The 27,840-nt window shown below is 40.1% G+C and overlaps 1 protein-coding gene and 1 pseudogene across 1 annotated transcript in view; both read left to right on the top strand.

The window, feature by feature from the left end:
- Positions 1-10,534: 10,534 nt before the first annotated feature.
- LOC132498990 (E3 ubiquitin-protein ligase RNF114-like) lies at positions 10,535-16,169 on the top strand (annotated as a pseudogene).
- A 381-nt stretch (positions 16,170-16,550) lies between these two features.
- Positions 16,551-27,840, top strand: part of TPH2 (tryptophan hydroxylase 2) — a 96,673-nt gene continuing 85,383 nt past the window's right edge. Inside the window, exons 1-5 of the mRNA XM_060111783.1 lie at positions 16,551-16,655; positions 19,011-19,163; positions 21,739-21,922; positions 22,032-22,132; positions 26,915-26,982. Coding sequence (XP_059967766.1) covers positions 16,551-16,655; positions 19,011-19,163; positions 21,739-21,922; positions 22,032-22,132; positions 26,915-26,982 — 611 coding nt within the window. The remainder of the gene's footprint in view (positions 16,656-19,010; positions 19,164-21,738; positions 21,923-22,031; positions 22,133-26,914; positions 26,983-27,840) is intronic.

Genomic DNA, 27,840 nt, shown 5'->3' with positions numbered 1-27,840 from the left:
ATAGGTAACATCATTCCAGCTTGCATTTCTTTACTTGGGGTTTCAGAAGATGCATGAACCTCTTACTGTATTTGAAATCTTGTGTGTATACATGCATATTTTGGTGGAAAGGTCATATAGTTTCTCAAAAGGTTCTCTCATTTTCCCCAAAAGTTGAAAACCATTGTTACAAATTGTATAATGTGAAGATAATGACGTAATTTGACCCACGCTAATGATTTCATGTGCTGAACCTCCATTAATTAAAATATGTTTAGAGTGCTCATTTCCAAATTCTTGGTCTGTATTGTCAAAATACATGTCCAGGCTCTACTTCAGAGCTACAGAATCAGAATCTTTGGAAGTGAGGTTAAGGAATCTGCATTTTAACAGGCTTCCATGTGGTTCCTGAGCCTCCCTGAAGTTAGAGAACTGGCATTATATAGTGTATTTTATAGTTTAACATTTTGACTTATGGTCAGGTAGGCAAGTCCTTAAGTTGTTAGAAAGTAGTTCCTTGATTTTTCTCAGGTGGAATTTGCCCTAGTTCCGGTCACCATTTTTAGTAAAAAGTGATGACAGTCATCTTAGCCCATAGGTTCCCCCTCCGTTCTTACATTTTGAAGACAAACTTTCAGTGTCATTTTATTTCTGAACATGAAACAGGATTAAATTTGAGATGAATCTGAAAGGTTTCCATCAGTATCATAATGTGATTATCTAGTACTAAACATCTGTACTTATTTGTACTTTCGATGTGAATACTGCCATTTGAATGATACAATGTATTTGGCCTAATCTCCCTTTCGGTCCTTATAATATGCGAGTTTTAAGTTGTAGATTTTTGAGGATTGCTCTGATTGCAAGTATTTTTCTCACTGTTTTATAAATAGACTCCTATTTTTCAGGTTATGTCTTGACTTAGGGAAAAACAGTGTGTCATCCTTAGATGCAAAGGTGGGGTGGGGTAGGGCAGTGCGATTGGACATACTTCTATAACTTTTGGGATATCCAAAAGCACTCTTTTAGCCCATGGGAAACTATATTGTTAACAAAGTCACTGTAAAGAAAAACTGATTGTAATCTAAGTCTCTTCTTCAAGAGCTATCCGGAATCAAAAATATCATATTTGCCTAATGTAGTTCAATCCCTAAAGTTAGAATTGAAATGTTAGAATAATAGGTCAGCTGTTAAATATGTTTCTCCTCAAATATCTATGTGGTATATTGTTCCTCACATCTCTCTCTATGTGAAAAAGTAGACAGAGTGAAAAGAACAAATTCCAGTAAGCTTAGCTGTGATCAGTGAGCAGTCCAGTTCTCTTTCAGCTTTTTTTAATTAAGAAGACTGTTAACTTCAGAAATGGGCTTTTGCTGTAACAGTCAATAATAGATATTTCCAACACCACACTAGTCTGGAGGTACCAGACCCAATGGGTTAGTAGATTGCTTTAAAAAAAAAACTAGAGCTGTTTTTAGATTGCTTTAGATGTTGTATGGCCAAATTGTATATCTCTTTTCCATAGGTGTTGCAGGCTCACTTTCATCTGCTGTAGTACGGGTTGAAGTGGTGGAGGCCACTTGAGTTGATATAGTGTGGAGATTTTCTTCATGTGAGCACAGGCTCATCCCTCACTCTGGCTATCGTGGCATAATCAATTTTATGAAGACTTCTCATTCAAAGAGTGGTATCTTCTAAGGTCTCAGGTGAGCCTAAGGCTTTTTTCCCCGTACTGCTGCCTTTTTTTTTTTAAATTCATTTGTAGATACTTAAAGTTACAGGATAGATGACAGCTTCATTAACTATGTACGTGACATTGGTTTGTGAATATGTTGAAAAGAAAATGCTGTTATGTAGAAGCCTGCTTGAGTTTCTTAAAAGTTAGTCATGGCAGGCTCATTTCATTTCCTTTTATTGATAGTGTACTACCAAATCAAGAAAATACTTTAGCCGTGGCATAAATTTATTTTGGTATGGTATCCATGTGGTTAGGTTGGAGGAATTAGGAGTGGATGGTAGTAATAGTGAACAATTCCTGCCAAAGAACCTAAAATGTACCCTGTAAGCTCTAGGAGTCAAATGTCAATGGGAAAAAAAATCCAACCAAACTGATTGTTAGGTTGGTTTTGTGCTATAAAGTTCAGCCTTTTCTCTTCTCCTATTCAATGTAGTTTAAGCATAGAAGGCGTACATATCAAATCTGCTTGTGACACAAACTTGATAGGCTGGAATGATGGCTTAAAACCAGAAAGACAAGCTACTTAAGGGAAAGAGATCAGACTTTTTGTTGATTCCCAATCTCAAAGTAATCACTATTGATTTTTTTCCAAATATCTGCATACTCTCGCATCCCATATCTATCCTTTAATAACTTCACCTGCCTTCTCTGTTCACCTTGGGGAATGACCAGGAGAATTCTTTCTTACTTTCAGTTTATTTCCTTTTATCCTTCCCCTCAAACACATTTCTTTACATCTCTGAAGCTTAGCTTTCCTTTGATGACATTTTATTCCCAGTTGGATTTTTATTTGGCCAGGGTGGTGAGGGTGAGTGGTGAGGGAGGGAGGGAAGAGTAAGAAGTCCTCGGGGTCTCTCATCTTTTGCCTACAAATGGAAGTATGTGTGTGTAGTGGGGGAAGTTGATAGGAGTGGAAAGATTGGTCTGACCTAATTGTGCACTGTGGATACTCCTTTGTTTATTTATATCACCTTTTCCATATCTTTTTCCTAGAGGTCTTCAGCCTCCTAGGATCTACTTCCATTTTCCAGGTGGTTTAAGGACTGGCTTATATTATTTCTCTCTTGTTTTTACAACTGTCTTCAGTAGGACAGATACCTACGTTGAGGACTCATTGATGTCCTTAACATAAAACTTCCCTAATTTCGTGGACCTTGTCTCATCTGTCAGCTGTTTATCAGCACGGCCATTCACGATCACATGGCCCTCTTTTATCGGTAAGATCTTGTGTTTGAAGGTCTTCTTATCTGGCAGTATCTCACCTTATACTTTCCTACTTTCTGACTCTTGGGCTCTGTAACTGCTTGGTCCAAGCCAATTCTGTAGGCTTTTCTTATGACTGTTGGCTGCCTGGTTATCATGGATTATAAGGACAGTCACTTCATCAAAACCTAGGTGTACGTATCTCTTTAATTTCTGCCAAAGATTCCAAACCAGTTCCCCTATTTATATCACTCTGGCTTCAGAATCAGTGAAGGATAGGGAGATAACTAACACTTTGAGCATTTAATATCTGCCAGACACTGTGATAAGCACTTTATACACATCCAATTTAATCGGCATAATAGCCCTATAAGATGTAGGTATTGAGACTTCCCTGGTGGCGTAGTGGTTGAGGATCTGCCTGCCAATGCAGAGGACACAGGTTCGAGCCCTGGTCCGGGAAGATTCTACATGCCGCGGAGCAGCTAAGCCTGTGTGCCACAACTACTGAGCCTGCGCTCTAGAGCCCACGAGCCACAACTACTGAAGCCCACGTACCTAGAGCCCGAGCTCCGCAACAAGAGAAGCCCCCGCAATGAGAAGCCCACACACCACAATGAAGAGTAGCCCCTGCTCGCTGCAACTGGAGAAAGCCCGTGCAGCAACAAAGACTCAACACAACCAAAAATAAATAAATAAATTTATAAAGAAAAAAAAATGTAGGTATTATTGCCCTGTATTACAGAAATGAAGGCTGAGAAATGTGATGTAACATGTCCTCAAACACAGCTAGGTAAGTGGCAGAGCTAAGATTTAAACTCAGGTTTATCAGAACCAGTGCCCTATTTCTCTGCAGTATAGTTTATTTTTAAAAGTTTTAATTTTTGTCATCAGCATCACACATGCACATGGTTTCCACAAGATTTGTTATGAGATTTTTTTTTCCTTTTCCCTACCCTCCAGTTCCTCCTCCCAGTGACAAGACTTTCCACTTTCAGCTGATTCTTTTGGTGTTAATTTCTATATCTCTCAATGCTGTGATATGCTTGTATTGCTCCTACTTTAATTTCCAGTTGGAGGAATTATCCATTGACTCCGTGTCTTCAAAGATGGAGACTTAGCTTTCTTCCCCTTCCCCTCAGTTCCCACAATATACCCTTCTTTATTGTTCCATCTTCCATATAGTTGATATAATATTGGTTAGGGCAATGCAGTTCTTAGCTGAGACATGTCTTTCTTTGGCCCTTTCATTTTTCTTTGGGGGTTAATTCTTATTAAGGTTTTTTGTTTTTGATTTTTGGGTTTTTTTTTTGTTGCTGATTTTATATATAATTGTCACTAATCCAATCTACCAAATGTTTAAATTGGGGCTTGTCAACTATGGGGGCTTTACCATAGGGTAATCTGATTGCTCCATTTTGTTCAGAGCTCTTAATGTATTTTTAGGTTTTTCCTTTTTTCCTGGTCAGAGTCTCCACGCTTTTCCTATTACCTGGCTTCAGGGTAAATGCCTGGTTCTCAGCCTCTTGTGGTTTGAGTCTCAGTATCCAGGGCATACATTCATTTAATCACTTTCCTTTCAGAGTGATACTATTCTCAACCACGTCTAGTGCCCTTCAAACCAGAGGCCCTCTGTTTTACCGTTCCCAGAGAATAAGCTCCATTCATCTACCTGGGGGCAGGAGGAGAAGTGGCTTGGCTATGTAGAATAGAAGGGAATATGGGGTTTTAACTGCCTTTAAAAAAAACAACAGTTTCATTAATTTATGTGCCATAAAATTCACTCTTTTAAAGTGTGCAGTTCACTGGTTTTTAATGTATTCACAGAGTTGTGCAACTATTCCAATATCTAATTTTAGAATATTTTCATCACTGTCAGAAGAAACTGTATGTGGAAGTAGTCATTCCTACCTCCCGACTCCCTCCAGCCCCTGGCAACCACTAATCTACTTTCTGTCTGTCTGTCTGTCTCTCCTCTCCCCCATCCCTTTTCTTGTTTCTTTTTGCCTCTTCTAGACATTTTATATAAATGGAATCATACAATATGTGGTCTTTTGTGACTGGCTTCTTGTACTTAGTATGATGTTTTCAAGGTTAATTTATGTCCTAACACATTTCAGTTCTTCCTTTATATTACCATTTATGGACATACCATGTTTTGTTTTGTCTTTTCAGTAGTTAACATTTGAATTACTAGGAATTTTGTTTTTTGGTTATTATGAATAATGTTGCTATGAACATTCACGTACAAGTTTTTGTGTGGACATATGTTTTCATTTTAGGTGTATACCAAAGAGTAAAATTGCTGAGTCATGGTAACTCTAGGGTTAACTTCTTGAGGAAATGCCAAACATTTTTCCAAAGTGACCACACCATAGTAACATACATCTAGGAGTAAGATTGCTGGGTCATATGGTAACTTGATAGTTAACATGTTGAAGGACTACCAAACAAAGTGGCTGTATCATTTTTCAATCCTGGCAACAATGTATGAAACTTGCAATTTTTCCACTTCCTTCCAGTACTTGTCTGTCTTTTTTATATTAGCCATCCTAGTGGTTTATAAAGTGGTATCTCTTTTTGTGTTTGATTTGCATTTTTCTAATGACTAATGATGTTGAACATCTTTCCGTGTGCTTATTGTCTGTGTAGTCTTTGGAGAAATGTCTGTTCAAATGCTTTGTCCATTTAAAAATTGGTTTACTTGTTTTTTTTTTTTTTTTTTGCTGTACGCGGGCCTCTCACTGCTGTGGCCTCTCCCGTTGCGGAGCACAGGCTCCGGACACACAGGCCCCGCGGCCATGGCTCGCGGGCCCAGCCACTCCGCGGCATGTGGAATCTTCCGGGATCGGGGCACAAACCCGTGTCCTCTGCATCGGCAGGCGGACTCTCAACCACTGCGCCACCAGGGAAGCCCGGTTTACTTGTTTTTTCATTGTCGAGTTGGTAGAGTTCCTTATATATTCTGGATACTGTCTTCTTTGAGATACATGATTTATAAATATTTTCTCCAATACTGTGGGTTGTCTTTTAATTTTCTTGATGATGTCCTTTGAGGCACAAAGTTTTTAATTTTGATGAAATCAGACTTTACATTTGGTTGCTTATGCTTTTATCATATCTAAGAAAAAATTGCCTAATCCAAGGTCATGAAGATACTCCTATGTTTTCTTACAAGTGTTACAGTTTTAACTCTTAAATTTAGGTCAGTGATCCATTTTGAGTTAATTTTTGTGTATGAAGTAAGGTAGTGTAACTGAAAGCGGGGCCCGGCTGCTTGCCGACTGCTCTCTGCTCAAAAGCCAATAAAGAGGCAATCTTCAATAAGTGGTTCTGGGAAAACTGGACAGCTATATGTAAAAGAATAAAATTAGGACGCTCCCTAACACCATACACAAAAATAAACTCAAAACGGATTAAAGACCTAAATGTAAGGCCAGACACTATAAAACTCTTAGAGGAAAACATAGGCAGAACACTCTATTACATAAATCACAGCAAGATCCTTTTGGACCCACCTCCTAGAGAAATGGAAATAAAAACAAAAATAAACAAATGGGATCTAATGAGACTTAAAAGCTTTTGCACAGCAAAGGAAACCATAAACAAGACCAAAAGACAACCCTTAGAATGGGAGAAAATATTTGCAAATGAAGCAATGGACAAAGGATTAATCTCCAAAATATACAAGCAACTCATGCAGCTCAATATCAAAAAAACAAACAACCCAATCCAAAAATGGGCAGAAGACCTAAATAGACATTTCTCCAAAGAAGATATACAGATTGCCAACAAACACATGAAAGGATGCTCAACATCTCTAATCAGAGAAATGCAAATCAAAGCTACAATGAGGTATTACCTCACACCAGTCAGAATGGCCGTCATCAAAAAAATCTACAAACAGTAAATGCTGGAGAGGGTGGGGAGAAAAGGGAACCCTCTTGCACTGTTTGTGGGAATGTAAATTGATACAGCCACTATGGAGAACAGTATGGAGGTTCCTTAAAAAACTAAAAGTAGAACTACCATACGACCCAGCAATCCCACTACTGGGCATATACCCTGAGAAAACCATAATTCAAAGTCATGTACCAAAATGTTCATGGCAGCACTATTTACAATAGCCAGGACATGGAAGCAACCTAACTGTCCATTAATGAATGGATAAAGAAGATGTGGCACAAGTATACAATGGAGTATTACTCAGCCATAAAAAGAAACGAAATTCAGTTATTTGTAGTGAGGTGGATGGTCTTAGAGGCTGTCATAAAGAGTGAAGTAAGTCAGAGAAAAACAAATACTGTATTCTAACACATATATATGGAATCTAAAAACAAAAAACAAAAAATGGTTCTGAAGAACCTAGGGGCAGGCCAAGAATAAAGATGCAGACATAGAGAATGGACTTGAGGACGCGGGGAGGGGGAAGGGTAAGCTGGGACGAAGTGAGAGAGTGGCATGGACATATACACACTACCAAATGTAAAACAGATATCTTGTGGGAAGCAGCCGCATAGCACAGGGAGATCAGCTTGGTGCTTTGGGATAGGGAGGGTGGGAGGGAGACACAAGAGGGAGGGGATATGGAGATGTATGTATGTGTATAGCTGATTCACTTTGTTATACACTTTGTTATTCACTTTGTTATACAGCAGTAACTAACACCATTGTGAAGCAATTATACTCCAATAAAGATGTTAAAAAAAAGACTAAAAAACTTTAAAAATAAAGTGAAGCAAGGTCAGTGGAAAAGAAACTGCTTTATTTTGGATGCCGGCAACTGGGGGGTGGGGGTGGGGTGTAGGATGGACGTCTGTCTAAAGGCCAACTCCCCCCCACTGACAGTGGGGAAGAGCTGTTATAGGTGGAGGGAGGGACTACATGCAGAAACAGCACAGTCGGCTCTGACAGTCATCTTGAAATTGGTCATTGGTGGTCTGACCAACATCATCTTGATTGTTTTAGATACAGTTAATCTTCAGTTCCAGGGTTAGTTTGTTCCCATTTCCTTGAGGCCAGTTCTTGGAATTGTGGCAGCTTACGTCATGGCTGCAGCCTGGTCATCATGTACTTAACTTCTTCCACCTGCTGGAGGTTTCAGTATCTTTAAGACAGCTCACAGGATATGGCTCAGAATATTGTCTACAGCCCTTGAGGAGGAACTAAACGTCCTTGACTGTGCTTAATGACTGAACTATTATTATTTGATCTCCTTTGACTGTTTTCCTTTGTTTCTGCATTTTCTTACTTCTCTGATTAAACTTATACTTTGGCTAAAGTTTTTCCACAGACAAAAGGCAGGTTGAGGATGTGGGGGGCAAGGACCATAGGGTCCTGTTCTGCTTCAGTAGGAGTCTGACTTCATTGTTTTTCATGGGGATATCCAAAGTTATTCGTTCGCTATTGAATTGCCTTAGCACTTTTGTTGAAAATCAATTGACCATAAATGTAAGAGTTTATTTCCGAACTCTAAATTCTATTCCATTTACCTGTATGTCTGTCGTCTTGTAGTACCACACTGTTTTGATTAGTCTAACTGTTGTTAAGTCTTGAAATTGTTTCTTAGCTTCTTAAACAGTCTTTGAGCCATTCTTTTTCGGTCTCCTCCATTTACCTCAACTTCTAGAGGTATTTGATCCTTTAGGGGATTCGACAGTGTTAGCTGAGTTGCTTCTCAGTCTTCTTCATTGATAGCTTCGGGTTCAGCTTTCTCAGGTCTGCAAAGTCTTTGATCACTTGTTCATCTCCTTTTAAGCTTTCAATTTTTTGTTGCTATTGTTTCTCCAATTTATGCTACTCTTCTGTGCCTTAAAAAGGAAAGGAAGTCTTTTACTGTTGCTTTAGTAGGATTTCTGGAGGGAGCAAAAATAGTGAAATCTACACTCAATTAGAAAGAGTCCTTTAAAATCTCATACACATGATCTAGACCTATTGCCTACACCTCGGCACGCACACCCTTTAACTCCTGTAATCTGGGTTTTATTTTCTCTCTCTTGTTAAAACTGCACTCTTTTTAAGGTCACCAGTGACAGTTTCATCACCGAATCTAGTGGTCTTTCTGTAGTTCTCATTCTTTTCCTCTCCTCTGTTCTAGTTGAAACCGTTGACCACAAGTTTTATCTTATCTCCTTTCTATGTTTCACCTCCTTTAATCATCTTTTTACTTTGATGACTTCTCTTATTCATTCTACCTTTAATTGTGAGCATCTTTTGTGGTTTAGTTCCTGGGTTCTCTATTTATATATTTATTATTTGAAAAAATTTAGATTGTGGTAAAATGCACATAACATAAAATTTACCTTCTTAACCAATTTTAAGTGCATGGTTCAGTGGTGTTAAGTACATTCACATTGTTGTGCAACCAACCTCCAGAACCTTTTATCTTGCAAAACAAACTCTGTACCCCATTTTCCGCTCCCCCCAGCCCCTGGCAAGCTCCATTTTGCTTGTGAGTTCAACTACTCTAGATACTTCATATAAATGGAATCATACGGTATTTGTCTTTTTGTGACTGACTTATTTCACTTAGCATAATGTCCTCAAGGTTCATCCATGTTACAACATTTGTCAGAATTTCCTTCCTCTTTATGGCTGAATAACATTCCATGGTATGTATATACCATGTTTTGTTTATCCCTTCATTCATTGATAGACACTTGTGTTGCTTCAACCTTTTAGCTCTTGTGAATAACAATGCTATTAACATGGGTGCAGAAATATCTCTTTGAGTCCCTGCTTTCAATTCTTTCAGGAGTGGGATTGCTAAATCGTACGGTAATTCTGCTTTTACTTTTTTTTTAAAATAGATTTATTTAATTTATTTATTGGCTGCATTGGGTCTTCATTGCTGTGCGCAGCCTTTCTCTAGTTGTGGCGAACGGGGGCTACTCTTCGTTGTCTTGCGAGGGCTTCTCATTGTTGTGGCTTCTCGTTGCAGAGCACAGGCTCTAGGCGCACAGGCTTCAGTAGTTGTGGCTGGCGGGGCTCTAGAGTGCAGTCTCAGTAGTTGTAGCGCACGGGCTTAGTTGCTCTGTGGCATTTGGGATCTTCCTGGACCAGGGCTCGAACCCGTGTCCCCTGCATTGGCAGGTGGATTCTTAACCACTGCGCCACCAGGGAAGCCCCATGCTTTTACTTTTTTGAGGAGGCGCTTTACTGTTTTCCACAGTGGCTGTACCATTTTATGTTTCCCTCAATAGTGCAAAAGGGTTCCAATCTCTCTAGAGAGGGTTTTTCTCTGTATATATTCTTTTATTTGGAGAGTTCATGTCCCGCATCAGCTAACATCACTGAATTACTCTCAAATTTCTGTTCCCAGCTCTATTTCCCAAATTCCAGTCTCACATTTATAATTGCATGCTATTTAAAGTCACTTGATAGTACTGCAGTCAACTCAAATTCACTGTCCCTAAAACTCCTGGTTTTTTCCCAAAACGTATTCCTTCTTCAGAAATAGTGGAAATACTACTATTTACAACATGAAAGCTTGATAATTTAGTCTGTTTCTTATATGGGAATTCACCTATTTCAGAAGTAATAGGTCCTCGCCCCGCTCCCTCCCGCTCCGCACCCCCCACCCCCTGCCTTTGCCCTGCGCTCCCCGGCTGCAAAATGGTGGCGCAGCCGCAGGACCGAGAGGGTAGTAGTGTATCGCTGGCCAGGCCCGAGCCCATGGTGGAGGCCGAGCCCCTGGGCTGCTTCCAGTGTCCCGTGTGGCTAGAAGCCAGTTCAGGTGCCGCATGAACACGTCCTTTGCTCTGCATGCCTGCAGGAATGCCTAAAACCAAAGAATTGTGGAGTGTGTCGCAGCACTCTAGCACCTGGCTTCGGAGCCCTGGAGCTCCAGCGACAGATTGACAGCACAAGCGCAGATACTTCTTGCCATGACTGCCCTAAAAACGTCTTCCCATCCAAGATCTGGGCGCACGTGGCTACATGTTCCAAATACCAGAATTACATCATGGAATGTGTGAAGACCACAGCCAAGGGTGCATCCCTTCAGCCAAGGAATGTCCCAAACCGTTATACTCTCCTTGTCCTTACTGCCCCGAGAAGAATTTTGATCAAAAAGGACTTGTGGAACACTGCAAGTTATCCCATAGCACAGACGCCAAATCTTTGGTTTGTCCAATATGTGCCTCGATGCCCTGGGGAGACCCTTTTGTTCCACTACTTTCTGCTGTTTTTTTCAGGCAAATTCATAGTTCTGTTTTCCCAAAACTTTTTATCTTTTTGAGCAAAGAACTGTTCCAGGTGCCATTTAGTCTTCCAGAGAATTGAAATTTTTTCCATTAAGAGAATTTTGTAAAGACCGAAATAAATGGAAATCCGAAGGTGCAATGTCTGGTGGATACGGCGGATGAATCAGAACTTCCCAGCCAAGCTGTAACAGTTTTTGCCTGGTCATCAAAGAAACACGCGGTCTTGGGCCTCCCTGGTGGCGCAAGTGGTTGAGAGTCCGCCTGCCGATGCAGGGGATACGGGTTCGTGCCCCGGTCTGGGAGGATCCCATGTGCCGCGGAGCGGCTGGGCCCGTGAGCCATGGCCGCTGAGCCTGCGCGTCCGGAGCCTGCGCGTCCGGAGCCTGTGCTCCGCAGCGGGGGAGGCCACAACAGTGAGAGGCCCGCATACCGCAAAAAAAAAAAAAAAAAAAAAAGAAACACGCGGTCTTGCGTTATCCTGACAGAAGATTATGTGTTTTCTGTTGACTAATTCTGGATGCTTTTCGTCGAGTACTGCTTTCAGTTGGTGTCACTGGGAGCAGTACTTGTTGAAATTAATTGTTTGGTTCTCTGGAAGGAGCTCATAATACAGGACTCCCTTCCAATCCCACCATATACACAACATTATCTTCTTTGGATGAAGACCGGCCTTTGGTGTGTTTGCTGGTGGTTCATTTCGCTTGCTCCACAATTTCTTCCATTCCGTATTATTGTACCGTACCCACTTTTCATCACCCGTCACAATTTGTTTTAAAAACAGAATGTTTCATTACATTTATTCGTTTTGGTCTTTTAAAATTTATTTATTTTTGGCTGCATTGGGTCTTTGTTGCTGTGCGCAGGCTTTCTCTAGTTGCAGCGAGCGGGGGCTACTCTTCGTTGTGGTGCGTGGGCTTCTCGTTGCAGTGGCTCCTCTTGTTGCGGAGCACGGGGTCTAGGCACGTGGGCTTCAGTAGTTGTGGCATGCAGGCTCAGTAGTTGTGGCTCGCGGGCTCTAGAGCGCAAGCTCAGTAGCTGTGGCACACGGGCTTAGTTGCTCCGCGGCATGTGGGCTCTTCCCGGACCAGGGCTTGAACCCGTGTTCCCTGCATTGGCAGGTGGATTCTTAACGGCTGCGCCACCAGGGAAGCCGTAATTACATTTAAGTAGAGAATCACATGCGTAAATACGGTCAAAGAGGGGTTTTTTTTTGCTTAACTTATGTGGAACCCAAACATCAAAGCGATTTAAATACCCAAGCTGGTGCAAATGATTTTCAGTGCTTGATTTGGATATTTTTAGTATTTTGCAGGCTATCTCCTGCATGGTATAATGTTGATTGTTCTCAATTAATGTCTCAATTTGATCACTATCAACTTCAGCTGGTCTACCTGACCGTGGAGCATCGTCCAGTGAGAAATCTCCAGCACAAAACTTCGCAAAACACTTTTGACACATTCAGTCAGTCACAGCACCTTCTCCATACAATGCACAAATCTTTTTTTGCATTTCGGTTGTGTTTTTACCTTTCTTGAAATAATAAAGCATAATATGCCAAATATGTTGCTTTTTTCTTCCATCTTTAATGTTAAAATGGCTACACAAAAATCCACCAATTTTGATGTCTTTTTAAAAATACATGCTGATATGACAGCTGTCACATACAATCTAACAAAATTGTTTTGAATGAAGTTAAAGACAACTAAGTGCTACTACAGCCATCTTGTAGAAAAAAAACCGAATGAAACTTTTGGCCAACCCAATACCTTAGGGGAGTTGAAAGAGGCTTCTAGGGGGTGTTGCCCGAGCTGAATATTTAAAAATAAGTTTGTATTTGTTAACTGGAATGGAATGGGAGATAGTAAGGAGGTGATTCCACGTAGGGAGAATTAATATAAGACAATATATAGAGAACTGTTGTTGCTCAACAATGATGGAGTGTGGGTTTGGGGCAAGGGTGCCAGTGAAAGATAAGACTGAAGAGGAAAGTGGGATCCAAATCCTGATAAACCTTGAATGGCATTCAGTGGGCTTTTCACTTTATCACCTTATCCTGTAGGGGAAAGAGATCAATTGGAAGGGCTTTGTGCAAAGCAATAGCATAACCATACTGGTATTTTAGAAAAGTAGCAGCTCAGAGGAGGACTTTAAGACTGAAGGCATAAACCACTTAGGGGTTAAAATATAGCCAGAAGATTATGACCTGGATTAAGGCAATAGCATTAAGCATGCAGTGAGAAGAAAAAGAGATGTTAAGGTGTAAAATCCATAGGACAACATGTCTACTTGGATGTGGGAACAAATAAAAAGGTGCCAGAATAACTCCCAAGTTTCTGACTTGGGGGACTGGTTAAATTATTGTGTCATTCATTGAACCAGACCACACATAAATAATAGCAATTTAAGAAAAAAAAAACTCTTCGAAGTTAGATCTTATACATATTGCCTGTGACTGGCCAAGTGAAGCTGTCCAATAAGCATTTGAGTATATGGGTTTAAAACTTGATATGAGACCTAAGCTGGTTATAAAGATTTAGGTATTGTCAAATAACTGAATCTATGTGCTATAGCTTCACTCACAATATATTGTTTGAGAAGAGAGTCAAGAATAAAACCCTGGGGAACACCAAATTTAAGAAGCAATTTAAAAGAAAAACAAACAAAAAAAATTTTTTAAATTTCAGAGAGGTGGAAAAAGGAACACCAAGGGAAGAAAAGTTTTGGGAAGACAACTACTAAACTTGAAAGACAGATTGAAGGACTGATTATTTGGAAATTTGAATGCCAGGATAACAAATTTATATTTTAAAAGGAAGCATTTATTATTTTTGTATTGGGACTATAGCCTAATGAAAATGATGCCTTAGTAGGATGTAGTCTAGGCAGGACAGTCTGTTAGAGGGAAGAAAATTGATAAAGGCTTCAACTAGAGTGGTGGCAGTTATGACTAGAAAAAGGAATGTCAAAATAAGAATCAACAAGGATTTGGTAACTCACTGAATATTATTTATTTTTTTGGATAAATTATGAAATTTATTTATAAAATTTTTCCTTTTAAAAGCCATAACAGGGCTTCCCTGGTGGTGCAGTGGTTGAGAGTCCTCCTGCCAATGCAGGGGACGCGGGTTGGTGCCCCGGTCCGGGAAGATCCCACATGCTGCGGAGTGGCTAGGCCCGTGAGCCATGGCCTCTGAGCCTGCGTGTCCGGAGCGTGTGCTCCGCAACGGGAGAGGCCACAACAATGAGAGGCCCGCGTACCGCAAGAAAAAAAAAAAAGCCAGAACATAACAAATATCACTTTCTGGAAACTCATCTTATTAGAAATATCAATAACATTGAGCACTCTGTCCTCTGTGCTTCTAATGTCTTCTGCAGAGGATTCAATGTATTTTATTTCACTTATTTATTTGCACGTATATTTCTTTCAGCTAGTCTGTGATTTGCTTGAGGGTAGGTACTGTATCTCATTTATCTTTGCATCCCTAGGCTAACAGAGTGAGTGCTTAGCAAATCTTTACAGCTTCCCCAAATTACACAGCTTCCCAAATCCTGTTCTAGCTGAAGTAATCCATGTATGGTTTCTTGAGCCTACCTTGAGGGACCTTGTTACCTACTTTCTTGAAAGTACTTTTTGAAAGTTACCTACTTTCTTGAGTTACCTTGTTTGGCATACTCAAGGGGCTGTGTAATGTAATAGTTGAGAGCGTGGATTTTGGAGCCAGACTGCCGGAACTTAAATCCTGCCTCAGCCACTTTTTTATTGTGTAAACCTTTGGCAAGTTACCTAAATTCTTTGTGCCCCAGTTTCTCCTTATATAAAATGGAAACAATAGTTACTGCATTGTAAGTGTTGTTGTGATGATGAATCACATTTTTATCTAAAAAAGTGTTTAGAATAGGAATTGGCAAATACTAAGCACTCAGTAATATTAACTATTATTATTATTACTTCAATCAATGTATTTATTTATTTATTTTTGGCTGCGTCGGGTTTTCTTAGTTGCGGCACGCGGGATCTTCATTGAGGCGTGCGGGATGTTTCGTTGTGGCATGAGCTCTTTGTTGTGGTGTGCGGGCTTCTCTCTAGTTGTGGCGTGCCTCTTCTCTAGTTGTGATGTGGGGGTTCCAGAGCGCGTGGGCTCAGTAGTTGTAGCACGCGGGCTTAGTTGCCCTGCAGCATGTGGGATTTTAGTTCCCTGACCGGGGATCAAGCCCTCGTCCCCTTCATTGTAAGGTGGATTCTTTACCACTGGACCACCAGGGAAGTCCCAATCAACGTATTTAAACTTCACTTTCCTATTAGGTTATCAGAGCTGATTTTTAGAGGAAATTCAAGCCAAATATTTAATATTTCAAAAATTAGATCAAGTAATAATTATGTCCCCTCCAGACTCCAGAAACAATTAAAATCCAGTTAATTTTTGCTCATCCATTCCTGTTTTGAAAAAGTTTCATCCTGTTTTCTATGTAGACAAGTACTGCCAGTCCTAGGTTTTGTTTAGTTTTACAGTCAAACAAGTCCATTTGGTCAAGAGTCTTCCATCCTTCAGGAGGCTAGTAATATTTTCCATGGTTATTTTTTGGCTCACTAAAGTTTGAATAGTAAGTACATCAACTGATCGGTGCATTTCAAATTGTTGGACTTGTTCTAGTTTCAAGTCATCAAAGGAATGACTATAGGGGCATTTCATTTCCTTTTCCTTCCCACTTAGGAAGATTCTAGGGTTAGTGTCTCAACTGTATCTATATGTGGCTAAATCACAGCCTCTCATTTCCTTTACAATACAGTTGCCTGAACATCATTGCATAGTGGCATCACATGATTGGAAAGCAGTGCATTTTACGAACGCCATCACACACACAAGTGCGCACACACAGTCATAACACATCAGATCAGAAAAAGCTTATTAACATAAAGTAAAATGGCTTAGGGATTCTGCATTGCTGATCTTTCTTGAATTATTTTCCTTGGAAAACTTTGAATTCATAGTTACCTAAAGGCTGAGGTTAACTTGCCAGTAGCAGGTTTGAGAGATGAGAGCTAATGTCAGGGGATAGATGTTTTCTTTTACAAATAACACAGTTAGATATTGTTCTCCACCACCCATGCCCAAACTGCTACTCGACCTATGAAACAAATAGCACCGCAAACACAGATAACCCCAGGCTTCAGGTCTGTAATCTGACTGTGGCCATCGGCAGCCAGAAATGAGTTCCTTTCTAATCAGCCTTCCATCAGTGCCCAGTCACTCATATAAAGGAGCCTGAGGAGGGGAAGATTCACATTGCTTTTTCTTCAGCACCAGGGTTCTGGGCAGCGCCCTGAGAGGTCCACTGCTCGCACGCCTCTTCCTCTCAATCTCCACCAGCGCTGCTACTGCCCCTCTAGTCCCCCCTGCTGCAGAGAGAGAATTACATCGGAATCCATGCAGCCGGCAATGATGATGTTTTCTAGTAAATACTGGGCAAGGAGAGGGCTTTCTCTGGATTCAGCAGTGCCCGAAGAGCATCAGCTGCTTGGCAGCTTAACAGTGAGTACTGAGTAGCTGGCACTCTCTAGAGGAGTGTTTTCTAGGGTAGCGATAGTTATCCTTGCCATTTGGACACCTGCTGTAAACACCTCAATTCTTTCCTCTATCATCTGTCTAACCTGCCTCCACTCTTCCTTCTCTCTCCATGAAGTAAAGCATGTGTCCTGATCACTACGTGCTAAACTTCCTTTCCTCAAAGTTTATAAGTTGAAAGTAAAGAAGTTCCCGAACATTATGAATGAGAGGTTGTATAACCCAATGTCTTATATCAAAACTGAAAAAAAGTGTGCAGAATTTTGTAAGTCCATTTATTATGAGTTGGAACAGGGAGAAGAAATTAAATAGATTTCTATGGTTCCTGCAAGATTATTGTGTCTTCTGTACCCCCTTCCATCTACAAAACCTGGTCTTTAAACACAAAGTAATATTTTCTGTTTTTGTCTGTAGGTGCTGGTTATTGGAATAAGAGAAAGATCAGATTCCTCTCAAAAGTTTTCCTGTGTTCCTTATTACTCCATTATTTTTCGGTTTAACTGATGGAGTAATGAAAGCAATGCACCACTTATTTCAATGTTTAAGGCAGTTTCTGTGTTTAAATAATGACAGAATAAAAACGTAATATTTTGCAGGATTTTAGATCCTGATATGGGGTAATAGTCATAGGATTTAATAAAAAAGATAGTGAAAGAAAAATGTATTCAGATTTCTAGTTATTAAAAATATTAAATGATATTTCATTACTGTCTACCAGAGTTTATCAACCAATTGCAATTCAGTCTGTATCATAGAAAAATCTGTTTTAGTATTGTAGCTCCGAATATGTGCCAGAGGGTTGTATTGTATTGGTATATTATTACTCCTAAAAATGTTGAAAAGTAATCAGGGCAAGTTTTGGAGAACTGTTTAAATCAATTTGCAAAAATGAGTCTAAAAACGTACGTAGGTTTTCTAACATTTAAATACCATGTATATTTGAATGCGATATTACAATGAGGAATTCTGAAGCCATAATGAACTGCTAGAAGGAAAACAAGGAAAACTCAGAGTTATGGTTAATGTATAATAATACTTTCATATAAAAAATGCTACTTAAATATATAAGATCTGTGGCAGATGTTGAGAGTACTACATTTGAGCTTTTAATGACTAAACATACTGTCAAGTGCCAATGCCTATATAAACTTCTTGTCTCCCTCAAGTCATAAATTATAAAATATTTATTTCTATGACATATAAATCTAGTGAATGAGGCAATAGTAACTGTGTGAAAATAAAGCCAGTAGAGAAATCAGAGGAAGAAAATAGCAAAGCACTATTCACTGGGTTCCATATCAAATATACATTTTTCAGTTTCATGAGGAAGTAATAGATTGGAATGACTGCATTCTATTACTCTCTGCCAGGGAGAAAGTTCTGTTTGCCCAGTTCTTCATTTGCGTATAAAGAACACGAAAAAGTACACTCTAATTTGATTTGTCTGTTAAGTAAAAGTTTCCAGCTTTTTAATTGTGTATTTCTGGCAATGCGATCTGAGTTTCTGGAATCTGCTGTTTTTGTCTTTAGCCAATAGACTAAGAGTCATTACTTAGTCATGTATTATAGTATTTGACTGGCCAATGAAGTGGTAATCTTTTCCAGTTTCTCATTTCTACTCTTGGATCCTGATGATGAGCTAGTTCTTTCTTTCTTTTCTTTACTTTTTTCTTGTGGCTGAATTTTAATAGCCACTTTTCAGATATCATCTGCTGACACAGATGGCCTTAATTGAATACACTCTGTGTGGCGAACTTCTGCAGATAGATTCACGTTGACAGTGTGGATCTAATTACAGAATGTAAGGTGATCAGTTTTAGTGCCTGTCCTGACATATTTCAGAACAAAACGAATATTTTGTTTTTAAGATTTAATCGAAACAAAAATTATTGTGAAAAATATATGTTTAGTCTGAATTTTGTTACGTTTAGTAATTAATATAACTTCTATATGATTCAGCTAGGCTAACATCAAATTTCATGCTGTAAAATAAACCTAGAAGGAAAGACAGGAATTATTCATACATGATACTTTATACTTTATGATGATGAGATTTTTGTTGCTCTTAAAGTGAAGCAAGTATGATTCCCCTTTAATTTCAACCACTGGTGATATCTTTCAGCATTGGAAAATACTGTCCCTGAGTAAATTAGACTTGTACTTACGACTGAAAGTTATGAGTGACTTGGCAACTTCTCCTCGAGCTTGTGTGATTGCTGGGGCTTCCAGCGTATGAATGGAATGTCTGAAAAAGAATCTAGTTATAGAGAACTCTGGAATCCTAACTAATACTTTTGTGTGTGTATTTCTACGTTCTTGAAGCTAAATAAAACCAACACTGGCAAAAATGATGATAAAAAAGGCAACAAGGGAAGCAGCAAAAGTGACACTGCTACCGAGAGCAGCAAGATGGCAGTTGTATTCTCCTTGAAAAATGAAGTTGGTGGATTGGTCAAAGCACTGAAACTCTTTCAGGTGAATGTAAAATATCATTATCTAACTTTAAAAGCGTCTGTGTGCCGGGTTACAAACTTGTCACCTGTTACGAAATATTACTGAACTATTTCTGGATAATGTGTTGCAAGTTTCAAAGAAACCAAGCTTCATGAGGCTTTACAAGACAAGTTGGTCTGTCAAACAATGAAATAAGCAGATTCGTGGAAACCGTGTTTTATTAATTCAGCGTCAGCCTATTAGTAGTTCTGCAGACTGTTGCCAGGTGAGGAAGTCAGTAATTAAAAAGTGTGAGACTCACACCTGGAAATGCAAACACAAAAGCGGTCAAAGAGCGTATCTTTAAACATCAAGAGCCTGCAGCCTGATTTGATTTGTTCATATTTGAATCGTGCACATGTCCTAGAGCACATTTATTGCATAAAATGAGATATATTAGTATAGGTACTCGATATTCCCTGAAGCCTCATTGTTTCAAGAACTTAATGTGTCTTTTGTAAAGATGAGTCATTCTCCTTATGTATGAGCTAGGGCTAGCTCTCTTTTTATCTTGTAGAAATGTAGTAGCCTTTTCCTAAGCCCAGGTGGGTGGTTTGTAACCTCAAGAAAGAGCCCCGTTGAGGGGGAGGTTATAAAGGGCCAGGAAAACTGTTGCCTTTTTGCCAGGGCACACCTGATGGCTCCCGTACCCTTCAGCAAGCGCCTGCTTTGCCAGTGCATTTTGTTTGGGGGCACGGGCTGTGCTTAGAGCTGTAGGATAGGGAGCCTAGCTCTGCATGGTGCCTTGGGCTGCTGGTGCAACGGAAAGAGGGTTGAAATTGCAGTCAGAGGATTCAGACCTGTGTTCTCCTGGCTTGGCTAATCACTAGCTGCTTCCTAGGTTCAATTGCTTCATTTGTAAAAGAGCAATAATAATTCCCACCTAACAGGTTGTTGTGATGAGATAATATGAGTGGAAGTGCTTTGTAAAGTGTACAGATATGAGGCATTATTGTGATGCCTCTCTGATGACCGTAGAGGGGGAATTAGCAGCCTGTTTTTGCAAATATTTCCTTGTTCTCTTTTGACCTTGAAGAAAGGATCAGGCACCATAAAGAGTGGTAATGGAAATCTGGGGAAATATTTTACACATAATTATATCATCCAGCACTGTCTCCATACAGTTCCCAAAGGCAGGGCAATTCAATTAGACAGCTGGGTGAAGTGCAAAAATCCCTGGAGAAGGAGTAAGCAGCCATGAGTTTTCACTCGGCCATCAGCTAGTCACGGGGTCTTAGTTACATCACTTAACCCATCTGGACCTCAGTTTCCTTGTCTAAAAATATCCACTTTGCTTTAAAAGTCCAAAGTGACACAGTGTGTGAGAAGACTCTTGAACTTTGAACCTAATGTTACCTTTATTATCTTACCTTTAGTCTTACCTTTATTATCTGACGATTTAGAAAATATGGCATTATTGCAAAAGTTATTAAAAACAGAAATAGAGCATTTAGTGTCCTGGTCAAAAGACTAGTTTCTTTATACTGAGAAGGATGCCATCAGATTTTATCTTAGTCTGGTACCGGAAACTACCTATCTGCTGCTGTGCTGAAAATTCTGAGGTCATCCAGGATTGTATTTGGGATTGTGCTGATAATCAGAGTGTACCATGGAGTGATGGGGAGAGATCTGCTTATTTGGGGGTGGGTTAGGGTGGAGAGGAGAACTTAGTCTTCAGTTAACTCAGGACAAAGGAAGACTGTATCACTGGGAAAATTTAAGCCTGAGATTTAAGTATTAAATTGCTGCCCTTCTACAAACTCCTTATTGTAAGGAGATTTTACCCATGGAATCCATCATGATAGTTGCAGCAGCACATCCTTGGGCATGAAGCTAGCCTGGAGGTTGCTGAAAGAGACCAGTTACTAAGTGGTTCCATTAGGGATTCTTCTTCTTCTTTTTCTTCTTCTTTTTTTTGCCTGCAGAGATCCTTTCTTCGCTACTTTTCTTGCTTCCTTTTTTTTGTTCCCCTACAATGGGGCCACACTTTGGCCAGTGTTTCCCAAACTTCAGTCATTTTCATATCACCTTCCCAGTTTCTGCCTCATTTGCCTGCTATTCATACTATTAATTATTTTTCCAAGATTTTAAGCTTTATTTCAGAAAGAGATGTTATACTACCAGAAAATCAGTAGTTTGAGTTTTAGGGTTTTTTGGAAAATATATAAAAATAAATAAATAAATCTGGGGATTACATGACAATAAACTAATTTCCTCCCAAACAGTCATGCATACCACCAGTGGGATGTGGACCGATCTGGGAAATGATAAAGTTCATAATTATCACACATTTTATAGGGCCCTTTATATATCTTAATGTCCTCCCCTTGTTAAAAATGAGACAGGAAATCCTACACACAGTTACTATTCTTATTAATAGAGACAATGGTTGGAAAACATTTCCATGTTTTAGTCAAGCAAACGGTGAGAAGGTTGTCTCTTCCTCTTTTGTGGGCACTTGGTACCTTTTTGCTTATGAGTTGAACAAGAGCAGCCCATGGCATCCCTTTTATTGTGCCATGAATGTGATTAAGAGATGTTGCTTATATTTCCACAGGAAAAACATGTCAACATGGTTCATATTGAGTCCAGGAAATCCCGGCGAAGAAGTTCGGAAGTTGAAATCTTTGTGGACTGTGAGTGTGGCAAAACGGAATTCAATGAGCTCATTCAGTCACTGAAATTTCAAACCACGATTGTGACGCTGAATCCGCCAGAGAACATTTGGACAGAGGAAGAAGGCAAGGCCAGTTTTTGCTTGTCGGGTGATTTTGCAATCTGACAAATGTTGCAAAGGGGAAAATACAATCTGTGAGCTAATATTTTGAACCTGCACTGTGTTTCCAGCAGAGCTAGAGGATGTGCCCTGGTTTCCCCGGAAGATCTCTGAGTTAGACAAATGTTCTCACAGAGTTCTCATGTATGGTTCTGAGCTGGATGCCGATCACCCAGTAAGTGTGCAGTAAAATCCATTCCACATGTGCTCCTCCAGCTCTGCCCATCTGCCAGGCAGTGTGCCATATTCTGTGCTGTAATGCTGTATTATAGAGCAATTTATTATTTATTCCCCATAACTGAGAGCAGACTTTTAAGTGATAGTTTCCCTGTACATATGCGTTGGCTGGAAGCAGGTTAGAAGGATGGCATTTCCACCTAGCATTTATTTTTAAAAGGGTTGGAGAGAGGAGGAGGGTATAAACCTTGGAGAATATTTCCGTAGAATTAGACAACCTGAAATATACTTGAAGATGGTGACCCTTGGAAAAACAATGAACTGAAATTGATCACCTCGTTGGGAAACTGGGGAGAACTAGGCATTATGGGGCTCAGTGAGAGAGTAAAATTCTCCTTGCTATTTTCCTTGATTGGAGGTAGCAAGGGGTAGAGTAATGTGGTGGACTTCAGTCTCAGTGGAAAGGCAGAGGGTGATAGAATAAGACCATAATGGAAGATGCCTCTCTTTCCCCATCTACCCTGAATCTATTTATGGCCATCTCTCCTCTACTCCAATAAAAATGACCACCTTTAAAGAAATATGATATGTAGTAAGCATTTCCCATTATTCTCTCTCTCCCCCTTTACATCAGTTTTTATTTAATACACGAGGCCTGGAGCCTCTTTATGGTCGGAATGAAGTACAGTTAATAGTCTGGGAGAAGCAATCAATATACTCATTTGTTACAAGCAACTTTCCCCGCCCCCCCGTGCCCCTTCTCTAAAAATGAGCATATTAAAGGGTGAAACCCAAGCAGATTGGTCATGCTTATAGGAGACTTTGTGGTCTGAGGGTAATGGTTTTCAGATATTCATTTTACTTAAATGGAGGATATCTGGAAATCTGATAGTGAGACGGTATGCAGTCGTTCTCTAAGTGTGGTCCTGGGACCAGCCACATCAGTATCACCTGGGAGCTGGTTTTAACAAGCCCACACTTCAGTTTGAGAACCATTGCTTTAAAGGAAACTGACAACTTCAGCAAGAGGGAATTTCTCAGTCAAACCAGTCTTTTGGCATAAAATACAAATTCAAACCAATTCATAGCATACCATTCAAACAAATGGTCGAAAAAACCTGATTCAATTCCACGATTTTCAAAAAGCTGAATTCGCTCAAAGACACAGTGTGTTATATTTGCCAGCATAATTCCCAGCAGTTCACATGTAAGGCTCCTGAACTTTAGAAAAATACTCAGAAGTGTCTTAATGATCATCCATTTGTCTATCTTCCCCTTCCCCACCTCAGAGGAGTCAGAATTAGCACAGAAGCCTGATTTAAGAGCTTAGCAGTAACAGGACTGCCCAGACACCAGCTGTTAATTTGCAGGATGACCTTGGGCAAGTTCCTTTACTTCTGCAACTCAAATTCTTTATGTAAAAAGTGGAAATAAAATGCTTATTGAGCTCAAAGGGGGTGTTTGAAAAGCCTAGTTAATAAAACAACTGGAAAGCATTTTGGCAAGAGTGAATGCTTAATTCCAAGAAAGGAAATGCTGTATTAAATCATCCTGATCAATGCCTGGACAGTAAAAGATTTTTTGCTAACCTCTTATTTCTAAATGCTCCCCTTAGTCTAGTTTGGAAATTACTTAGCCTGGAGAAGGGGGTCAGAACAACCACAGGAACCACTGACCTTGCTGTGAAAAATTTATTCTAATACCCAGCATAAATTTTCCTGGGCTTAATTTTGTTCCATTACTCCTAATTACACCCACCTTATGATACCTTCTCTTATTTTCTATGCAGCCATTTGAAATAATTGCGAGTACTTAGCAATCTCCTACCTCATCATCATTTTTTTTACCATATGTATTTCTTTTATAAGCACACCAAATATTCATTATGCACAATTTGATATTGGTAAGTTAGTGGTTTTTTATGAGTTATTATTTGATGAAGATAGAAAAAAGTCTCTAAGGAATTTTTGTGCTTGGGAATAATTCCAGTCCTAAGGCAGGGATTATTACGTTAGGATGGCACTCTTGTGCTGAGATGGCTCAGAAGGGGCTTGGAATGTGTCAGGCTGCTGAGGCTCCCTAGAAAGGGTTAAATATGTAGGTCCGTCCATCTTAAACTTTAATGGACAAGCAGATCACGTGGAGTATCTTTGCAAAATGCAGATGGGTGCACCTGAGATTCTGCATTTCTAGTGAGCTCCCAGTTGAGGCTTACAGTGGAGGTCTGCGGACCACAGTTTGAGTAGCAAGGATCTACACTGAGAGGGTCTTTCAAAGTGTGATTCAATGTCCCTGCATAAGGTGCTTATTAAAAATGCAATATGTTGAGGCTCATCTGAAGCCTACTGAATGAGAATTTCCAGGATGGACCCTGGAATCTGCATTTAAACAGATTTGCCGGAGATTCTGATGAACTCTGAAGTTTGAGAACTGATGTCCTAACTCAGTGATTTTCGGCCCTAGCTTTCCATTCAGATAATCTCTGGAGAACAAAAAAAATTCCTATGCCAGGGTCTCACCTCAGAGTGCTTAAATCAGAACCTCTGGGAATGTGTCCAGGTTTGGAGTGTTATTTAAAGCTCCGCAAATGATTCCAGTATTCCCCCAGGTTGACTTTTTGGGATAGCCAACGTAGATTCAGCTGAGCACTTTTGGGTGCCAGCTGGGTCTTGATTTAAATCAAGTTCCTCTTGATTTAAATTGAGAGAGGAAGGGTGGTGTGCAGCAGATACTCTGAGTGCTAGTGCTGCCAGATTTAGCAAATAAAAATATAGGATGCCTAGTTAAATTTGCATTTCACATAAACAACAAATTTTTTTATATAAGTATGCCCCAAATATTGCGTGGGTGTTCTCTCTTTTTATCTGGTAACCTTATCTCTCGCATCAATTTAGAATGGCTGGCCAAGGAATGCTGTGTCTCTGTAATCGCTAGTGTAGCTAGCATCCCTGTCTTGTTTTGCCAGTCCACAGTTCAATGCTGGAAGCTCTGGTTCACCCATAGCACTTGTGTAATCACCGCCACACTAAGCTGATGAGGCATGATGAGTAAATCACTCTCTTTCATGCCTGGAAAAGGTGCAGGTGTTTGCCAAGGAGAGATACTCGAGATTCCTTAGGAAACCCAGCAGATTATGGTGCTGTTACCATGGTGTCCGGTTTGGCAGGAACCAGGGAACAGATGCTGAGCTTTTCACATAACTCTTTTCCTTTTGTCACGGGCTGCTTTTTTTTTGAGTAATCAAGGTGCTTGGAATTCTTGTTTACCACCACCAGGTTGCTTGTTGTGACTAGTGAGTGTTGAAATTCATACTTTCTAGCGACCATGTCTACCCTCTATGGCATAAGACCTTTTCTTAGCTCACATACCCATTTGTAAAGGTGGTCACACATTTTGTAACTATGGTCACAAATTTTGCATATACACATCTGAAGGCTCCGCAAGCCTGCCTATGAACTCCAGTTTAAAAACTCCCAATTTGTAGCAGAAGAAAGAAAGTTCTAGCTTTAAGGGCAGGGGTACTTCACTTTATGCAGGGCCTTTGGGTGACCTCAGGGCACTCGCTCTCTCCCTCTGTTAGTGACCTTTTGTCTTTCCTGAGAGAAAGGCTGTTGGCAATGGACGTTCTTTGTTTCTGTTCAGCATACGGTCCTGTGAAGATTTCTGACCTCAAGGCCAGTTCTCCTTCAGCTGGAAGAGAGAACAGAACGAGTTTCTCTGAGTTGAGGTTCCTCTTGAGCAGCACCCTTGCGTAAGTGTCTGAGTGGACACTGGGTGAGCAGAGGTAGTCCGGGCCTTTGTGGGCCTGTCCCAGTTCTCCTCCCAGAGCCCACAACCCCTGCAGCCTGTCTCCTTGCCTGGCCTCCCTTCTCAGACTGGTCAGCATGTCTTGGTTTCCCTTCGGGTTTTCAGGGGTTGTGCAGGTAAGAAGTTAAATTGAAACAACTCCTGCTGGGCTTCCAGCTGTCTGAAGAAACAACCCTGGAAAGAACTGATTGTCTGAAAGTACCTGAAGGAAAGGAAAATGGAAAGTCTGTTGACAAGAGGAGATTCTTGAGTAAACCAGGAAGTCCTTTTAGAAGGATTCCACTTGATGGGAGAATGGCAGACAGGATGTTTAATTTCCCAAGTGCATGATGATGGGTAAAATCTTGAACTTGGCTGAAGACTAGTCAGAGCCATAGGAAGTCAGAGGGGAATGGAGCTAGCCTGCTATCTTGTGTGGATGGATCCCTTGTAATCGATTTTGCATTGTGTGGCTGTACTCATAACATACAGCAAAACCTCTTTATTCATCCTAATTTGGGGTGTTGATGATTATTCTGAATGATAGAATTTTAACACATGTACACTTATTGGTAATTTACACAAAGCAATTAAATTTAGGTTCTTAGTGGAAAATCCATGTTAAAGGGACCTATTTTAATGAACAGATAAGATTAATTTGTAATAAGATCAATTCCATGTAAATGATACTTGAAAATCAAAGGATATTTTTCACAATATCAATTTGCTTAACTAAGCCATTCTGCCTACTCCATGGAAAGGTTAACTTTAGTCTGAATTCCCACACATCCCGAATTAAGACAGCCCAAATTTAATGAGGTTTTACTGTAAGTACAATTGGCTTCTGCCTGTGTCATCAAGGCGGTTATCCAAGGAAACAAATTTACATTTGAATTGGACACTCAATAAACATCACAGTGATTTTTTTTTTAGGTCTTCTGCAGCTAATTTTTTTGGCAGACTGTTAAATAACTTAATCTCTTTTCTGTTTAAGGGATTTAAAGACAATGTCTATCGACAGAGAAGGAAGTATTTTGTGGATGTAGCCATGGGTTATAAATAGTAAGTACCTGTGTAACTCTTTACTGTGACTTGTTGCTGGAGAGTTAGGAAAAACACATGCTGTGTTAAACAGACCTGTCTTCTCTTCACTGTAACTTTTGCAGAAAGTAGACATGAACCATTTTAAACACTCACCAGCTCTGTAGGCTTTAAATGCCAACACGGACATTTGACATCCGGGATATAATTGTAAAATATATGGTATGTGGCTGCGGGCCACATACCAAGTGCTACGTTTTCACCATTGTACTCATAGCTCAGCTAAGGCAAGGAGCCATTTTTGTACACTCTGCAGGGCCTGGAAAATGTGTTTTAATTTTACTTTTGACTTGAATTTTTAGTAACCCCCTTCCATGTCCAGCTTCCCCAGTGAAAGTAGAGGATTCAGCAAGAATCGTGAAAAGACTCATGTAAGCAGCCATAATAGAAATGTGTTTGCTTTACAGGAAAAGGGAAGCTTCCTATAAACTGGAGGGTTTATGGAAGAGTTTCATATCCAGTCTGGGATCAGTGTTGGGATGGAACTGGAGAGCCTCAGGACTGGGCTGAGGACTGTGCATAGTGCGTGGTGCTAAGTGGTAGTGACAGGAGGTTTGTGACCAGCAACAATGCAGTGGTCGTGACCACAGGCCACATCTAGAAAGCTGGAATGGATGTTAGGCCTCTGTTTATTCTGCTCACACTAATAAAACTTACAGACCATTGTACCATAGTCACTGTCTTTCCTTTGGTATGTGATCAGCTACATGAATCTTCTGATCAGAACAAAACGTTTGCTTTTTTTTTTTTTAAAGGAATCTGACGTATAGGTGCTTAAAGCAAAGTGAGATGATTCCCAACCACACCTTTGACTGACAG

The sequence above is a fragment of the Mesoplodon densirostris genome, chromosome 11, assembly GCF_025265405.1.
Source record: "Mesoplodon densirostris isolate mMesDen1 chromosome 11, mMesDen1 primary haplotype, whole genome shotgun sequence".
NCBI classification, from domain to species: Eukaryota; Metazoa; Chordata; class Mammalia; order Artiodactyla; family Ziphiidae; genus Mesoplodon; species Mesoplodon densirostris.
This window is presented reverse-complemented; position numbering and strand designations above follow the sequence as displayed.